This window comes from Arachis duranensis, chromosome 9 (genome assembly GCF_000817695.3).
Source record: "Arachis duranensis cultivar V14167 chromosome 9, aradu.V14167.gnm2.J7QH, whole genome shotgun sequence".
NCBI lineage: Eukaryota > Viridiplantae > Streptophyta > Magnoliopsida > Fabales > Fabaceae > Arachis > Arachis duranensis.
Genome location: NC_029780.3, coordinates 32,847,497 through 32,854,843, shown reverse-complemented (window position 1 = coordinate 32,854,843; position 7,347 = coordinate 32,847,497). Strand labels below are relative to the sequence as shown.

Genomic DNA, 7,347 nt, shown 5'->3' with positions numbered 1-7,347 from the left:
AATAGAGATAAATTAAAAAAAATTATAGTAGGATCAAATTTATTTATTAAGTGGGGGCAAATAAATTTTTATCCCATATACTATATGTAACTCTATAAAATTTTAATGGGACACTTGTCTCCACACCCTCTAAAGTAGATCCATTCCTGCCGGTAGAATTAGAGTAAAAAAATTTTCAATTTGCAGATAGGATAAATTAAAGTTTTAAAAAAACTTTTAAACCTGAATAAAATTAGAATAAAATTCAAACTCTACCCTAACTTACGCCACACCTAATTTAAAATAAGGGTAAAGGACAAATTTGTCCCTGACCTTTTAAATCGTGGACTTTTAACTCCTTCAGGATTGAAAAATACAAAACAATCCCTCACCAATCAAAACGCCGTACAAACCGGTCCTCCCGTTCAATTTGGTGTCCAACACATAAAAGATTCTGTTTACCTAGCACCTATGTGGCGTAGATATGCGCACGTGTCTTCAGGATGGTGGTAGCGGGGCTGAAGTGGTGCTAGTGGAGAAAGTAATAGGACATTATAGTCCTTGGGCACTCAGATGACGTCGCTTCTGGTGTGTGCCATATTTCTTCAAATGGAACCCTGTCGCCATAGCCGTTGTGATTTGTATGAGAGGTTGGGGGTGGTGGTACTGCGGAGTGGTAAATGGCCAGCGATAGAGCTTCATCCAGCGCAAGATGCGTTTCACTACCGTCGACTGTGAAATGCGTGGAAGCTGTAGAGGAGAAAGACGACATTGCTCCGAGGTGTAGATGTGGAGTGTACGCCATATTGTACAAATCGAGGACGACGACGAACCCCAGTAGATTGTTCTTTGGATGTCCATTCTTTAAGGTAAGTTGGTGGTTTTATTTGATTGATTTTGATTATACGGGCGTAAGAAGAAGTTATTTTGATTTTAAGTTGGTGATTTTTTGTTTTGCCATGATGAACATGTAGCTGAAAAATTCCAGTCACTGCAAGTTCTTCTTGTGGCTGGATGACCATGTTTCAACAGTAAGAGTTCTGGATAAGTTTATGACTAAGAACGAGGTTGATGATCTGAAACTGTATCTTGGGAAGAATGTAGTGAAACAGAGACTCACTGATTTGGAGAAGAAGCTGTTGCATCTAGAGAGGAAGAAGAATATTAATTTGTATTTGCTTATTGTTGTTGTGGTTAGTATAATTTTGGGTTCTGTTGTTGCCAAACTTGGCTGAAAAGTGAAAAATTAGTTTAAATTATGCCTTTGGAATACAAGTGTTGTATTAAATTATCTTTTGATGAATGATGATATGCTGTTGTTGTAACATGTTGGAGTTGGGTGGGTATATGTAATATGATGTTGATGGGATTAGAATGAAAAAGACATTAAATAGTTTGGATCATTTAACATTGAACCAAAGTTTAAGTTCAAAGGATTACAATCCTAACAAAACATGATATATAGTCTGATAACAGCTCACAACCTTAGCATTATAATTTTGCCAAAAAGATACCACAATGTATAACAAATGAAAATAAGTTTGATCCAAATTTTACATCAGACTCATGAAATATCAACATCATTTTTTGGAATTGTTGACTCCTGGGGTGGGGATGAACTGAAACATTCTTTTAGTTTCACTGCTTGCTGCAACCAGAGTCTCATTCGATGGTCCTTCAACTGCTTCCACACTTGGCTGTTGTGATTTCTGAACTTGTTGTTTGCCATCACCCCATTTGTACAGAATGATAAAGGGGCCCCGGACCCATTTTTTTATGAGCCTTTGATAAAAAGATTCATTCTCTTCATAAAAAAGAGGAGGTAGAAACAATAAAGAATGGTTAATATATTCAAGATAATTATGTATTTACAAAATACTGTCTCAATTCATCCTATTTCATCAGATCCCACGAGTGAATAGAAAGTTAGATCTACATTGGATCTCACCTGAATCGCCCCATCTATCCTCCTGAGGAGAGAGAGAGGAAAAAGATAGAATCGAACAACCGTACAGGCATCTTTTGCGGATTGCATACGGCTCTACTTTAAAGTCTCCCCATTGCCCAATAGAAGGATCTTTTCAGTATCGGTATAAAAGATCTTTCCCTCGTGTTCCGCTAATCCTTCTAATTGGTTGTTTTGGTCTGAATGTTTTGTTGGATGGCCTTGCTGAAACTCTGGCTGGAGGTTTGAATGGAACCTGACCTTGTCTTGCAGGGACTACAGTAGTGGTCACAGATACAACTTGTGGAGCAAGTTGTTGCTGGACCACAACTGGAGTTATGGAAGTGGTAGAATGATTCTGGTTGGTTGGAGTAGTTGAGTCATGCTCCTCACCCTGACATAAAGAAAGACAATAAAGTCATGAGGCAAATTTAAAAAATACAAACAGGTCCTGTAACACTTTTAAAATGGACAACTAAATCCTTAAACATGTTATCGGGAGGACATAAAGAACCTTAGTCCAGCCAAGTACCTCTGCCTCAGGTGTTAATTGTGACAGTGGTATAACCACAAGAGAAAGGTTGTCTTGGGTCTTCTTCTTTGGTTTCCTGGTCTTAGGTTTCCAATTTAGGTTGGATGACGCACTCTTGCAAGTCTTATAGTTGTGCCCTGTTTGACCACACTTGCTGTAGGTCACATAGAACTTCTCCTCAGTTTTCACCTTCGATAACAGTTTCTGTTGGGTCCTTCTGCCTGTTATGTACCTTTGGATGACCAATTAGCCGCTTAATGACAGGTGCAGCAGGCCTAGTCTGATCAGACCGTATCCAAAACTCTTCACTTGTAATAGGTTGAATGAAGTGCTCGTAAGTCTTTTTCAGTGATTTCATGCATAACCATGGATGCACATAATCTTCCATGTTGTCATGTCTTTTTCTGATTGCTGCAACTACATGAGTGCACGGCATCCCTTTCCCAGTAAATCCAACAAGTTAAGGATAACAATTAGACATATACAACTTAGACATATACAAATTAAGGATAACAATTGGACATATGCAAGTAAAGAAACAGCAGCAGCACACAGGCAACCATGTTGTTGCACATCTCCAATGTCCTCTTAGGGTCAGAAACCACTTCCATGATTCTTTCGATTCAGACCTTGCCACAGCAAATGCAATGACATAAAACTGGTTATTAGCATCCTGTGCCACAGCAGACAACAATTGGCCCCCATGATAGGTCTTGAGGAATGCTCCATCCAAGTGAATCAACGGCCTGCATCCACTCTTAAATCCCCTTTTGCAGGCATCGAAACATATATACATTTTGTCGAATGTTGGGGGTGCTTGTGACTGGGGAATAACGTCCAACAAGGCAGTAGACCTTGGATTGCTTCTATGTATCTCCATTAGATAGTCTTTAAGTTTCCCATACTATTCTACCTCATTTCCCATGATCTTGTCTTTGGCTTCCCTCACAGCTCTGTAAACCATTCTAGGGTGTAGTACTAGATCAAACTCTTCTTTTAAAAAATCAATGGCCTTATGTGTGTTCATATGGGTATGGGTGGTCATCTTTTCTCCATTTTTTTGCTGATCCAGTGTTGGTCAGCCGCATTGCTTTCCAAATCCCTTGCGCATATATGTTCACTCCTATAGGTTTTAACTTGGAAACACTGCAGCTATTTGTTGTATGATCGATGAGCAATCCAGGGACAATTCTCATTCTTGCAGCCAACTATAACCCTTTCCTTATCATTTTTAATCCAGACCAACTCCCACCCCTCAGCAATAAACGAATCCTTCACAACTTTCGTGAACCTCTCTATTGTAGCAAATCTTGTGCCTAGCTCAAATCTGCCTTCTCCAAAGCCATAGTGTTCATCAAACTCAGGCCAGTGTGGTTTGTTCCCTTCATCCTCTGATGAGATAGGGGTATGCAGCTCTTCAGACTCGTACTCAAACACAATGTCTTCATTATCAGTGTCTACATCACTGGCATAATCTGCAACGACTGGCCTCATGCTGGGCTCCCTAGTAGGCCTAGATCTGTTGCGCTGACTTTCAGGCCTACTAGTGCTGGGCTGTTTAGCAGGCCCAGTAGACCTTGAGGAACTTTCACTAGCTGAGCTCACCCTTCTTGCTTTAAATCTCTGCCTTTTAAACTCATGTGTTGCTTTTTTTTGGCTTCTCATTGGGATTAACCCCTTTCCTCGACGATGGAGACACATGTTTCCTCTTCTCTTTGGCAGCTCTAACCCTTCTGCCCTCATCATCTTCACTAGTATCACTCCCACTTTCATAACCAGCTGGTGGTGGTTTATACGGCTTATCTTTATCACTGTCAGTGCTATCATCGTCGGTAGACGAGGCATCCGACTTCTCCAAGTTATTTGGATTGACTTCTTCCTCAACCTCAGCATTTTTCTCAAAATCATCATCTGCGATCTCAGGTTCGTCAACAAGATGGTCAAAAAAATGTAAAACTTTTCAGTATCTTTGTTCCTCAACTTAGCCTATCGCATTTGATTGATCCCTGCGTCCTCCCTCAGTACATGCAACCTTGACTCCATATCTTTACTTTTTGGATCATACCAGTAAGCCTCCTTATAGGATTGATATCCCAGTCCTTTGAACATCGTGACCAGATCGCCAAAATTGACAAAATCCAAGTCCATCAGAGGAAACTTCTCAACTTCACCATTAAGATACACTAATTCACCGCTAGCCCTCCGTGAAAAGTTACCCCCATGATAGAACACGAGAACACCAAAGACATCAACCATCTGCAAAATTTTTCAATCCACAACAAAACACAAAACTACTCCTTATTATCTAAATCTCCAAAATCTCTCTAAACAACACATGTCAAATGACTAATCCCCCAACTAATCACCTATGACAATCACTTACAATCCCTATTAGTCTCATCCTACAACATTGATAGCAAATAATGGCCATAAGCAGAACGATTGAACATCAATGTACTTACCACTCTCTACGGCAGACGCATGTAAAATCACGGAGCTTCAATATAGAACTCCTCCACGAAACTGCAACGACGACAATGCGGAGACGAAGCGTTGTATTTTTTGGAGGGAAAAGCTTAGTAGTGCTAGGGCTTCTTGTAATTCTTTGGCACTGATATGGGCAGTACTGGCATATTTCATAAGTCACACTCATTACTGCAAAACATTAACCAAAAACGACGTCGTCCGAGTTCTATTACTTTCTCCACTAGCACCACGTCAGCCCCGTTACCAACATCCTAAAGACACGTGCGCATATCCACGCCACATAGGCGCCAGGTAAACAGAATCCGTTACGTGTTGGATACCAAATTGAACGAAAAGACCGATTTGTACCGCATTTTGATTGATGAGGGGTCGTTTTGTATTTTCTAATCTTGAACAAGTTAAAAGTCCACGATTTAAAAGATCAAAGACGAATTTGTCCTTTACCCTTCAAATACTTACACACTCATTTTTCACTTCGGCAATTTCATACCCATTTCATATCCTCGAGACATATTACCCAATCTAGAAAGTAGAAAATCCATACGCAGACATGACACATCTACAACCCTGTCTCCTCCTCATCCGGTCATTCCCTCGACCCTAACCCTAAAACTCAAGCCACGTCAGCTTCGCCTCCGCAGCAGCAACTCCATCAATTATCAAAAGACCCCAACATTTAAAATTTTCGTTTTGAGTGATTTTGACAGCTCTGCCATTCCCCCAAGAGCAAATGCTGCTTCCCGCAGTGGCGGTCTCAACAAAATGACGTGCTTAGTTTCCACAAGCTTCGCTTTTCCGGTACGTATTTCTCTGCCGCGGCCACCACCATCAATCAAGGTACTTTCACTTTGTAAACTTGTCTGTCTCTTCGAACCCTAGCTTATCTTTCAAAACGGCTTATGTATTTATTTATTTATTCAATTTAATTTTGAATGATTTTTGTCTTCAGGAAGTGCAGCGATTAGAATCTTCTCTGGTTAGATTTTCAAGCAGTGAAACTGTTACTGCAGGTTAGATTCTTCTTTTCAGGGCTATGCATTGTAACTGTTTGTGATTATATCTTGCTTATAGTGCGTTTAACATTGCGATGCTCATGGCTTGTTTTTTATTTTTCTCTAATAATAATTCATGCAATTTGAAATTTATCAGGTAACATTAGTTAATTAACAAATTGTGTTCAATTTTAATTTGTTGGAATGCCCATGTTGGATTTTTGTATGAGAATTACTCATTATTATAAGGGTAGAACTGCCGAAGATATGTTTACTGCTGGTTAAGTAGGACTCGGATTTTAAGTAGCATAATAACTTTGGTACCTAGTTTTAATAAATTAGTACATTGTTCTAAGCTGCAGGTTAGGTTGTGAATTTTGTCCCTTTGGGCATCTCAAAATGCTGGCAAATTAGTCTTTGGAAAATATTTTATAGTTTATGGTATCCCAATCGTAATTTGTAATGATGAGTAATGAGCTTTTGAGGACCAAATTGGTTGTTCTACCTCTTTATTTGTGTGGTAAATATTCTGTCAGGCAGAGTGCGATTGTAGCTAAAGTCACTTATGATTAATTAGTTAGTTGTTACAGGTGGTAGCTCCTAACAGGTTCAGTTTGTTAGGTCTATGTGCTAAGTTAACTAACAAGTTAAACTTGGAAGCTGACTTGTATATAAGCTAGGATTAAACACTGATTAGGAAAGAATTCAGAATTCATATTGAAGCCTTAAACATAGTCATGCAGCAGGTGCAAATATATGGTAGCTTGAATGTCAACATCAGAATTACACCAGGCAAAATTTGGAAGTTATATTTAAAGCAGAGTTTGCAGCATCATGGTTGCATTTGGTGTTTTATTTATTTATTTATTTATTTATTTATTGTGTGACAGGATATATTTTATTTTCAGCTCAAAAGACTCTTGTTGCTTGCAGTTCAAATCGTCACATTTTATCCGTGAAAGGAAGGTTTCAACATTGCTTGATGTCATGCACAAGATTTATATATGAATCTTTCTCTTATAATATGAATAATGTACATTGCATGGAAATATTTTTATGTGGTTATTGGGTAGGACCTGATGATGATGATGGTTGGGGATTTGTGGAAGCTGTGATTAATCAAATTACTTGATTTTGTTTGTTTGATTTCTTCTTTTTCTTCCTTTTTTTTTTCTCCCGTAAGCTCAATTTTGCTTCGTTCATATCAATTATCAGATGTTTTAGTAACAGCCAGGAAGCTGAGTACAACTATTATTTATTTGTGAGTTTACAGGTTAAAGCCTTAAACTACTTTGCTAAAAGACACTATAAGAGAATACATATATTACTTTGGTAAGTGTAGTGTTGATGTGAGCGGTTAAATGTTACTATGGTACTCTAAGACTCTGTTTGGTTTTGAAAATATGACAAGA

At 38.8% G+C, this 7,347-nt stretch overlaps 1 protein-coding gene across 1 annotated transcript; it reads left to right on the top strand.

The window, feature by feature from the left end:
* The first annotated feature begins 5,446 nt into the window (after nucleotides 1–5,446).
* Nucleotides 5,447–7,081, top strand: LOC107465341 (uncharacterized). The gene is made up of 3 exons (XM_016084322.3): nucleotides 5,447–5,780; nucleotides 5,893–5,953; nucleotides 6,826–7,081. Exons 1-3 carry the CDS (start codon nucleotides 5,706–5,708, stop codon nucleotides 7,065–7,067), a joined length of 378 nt encoding a protein of 125 aa, XP_015939808.1. The 5' UTR covers nucleotides 5,447–5,705; the 3' UTR covers nucleotides 7,068–7,081.
* The last annotated feature ends 266 nt before the right edge of the window (nucleotides 7,082–7,347 follow it).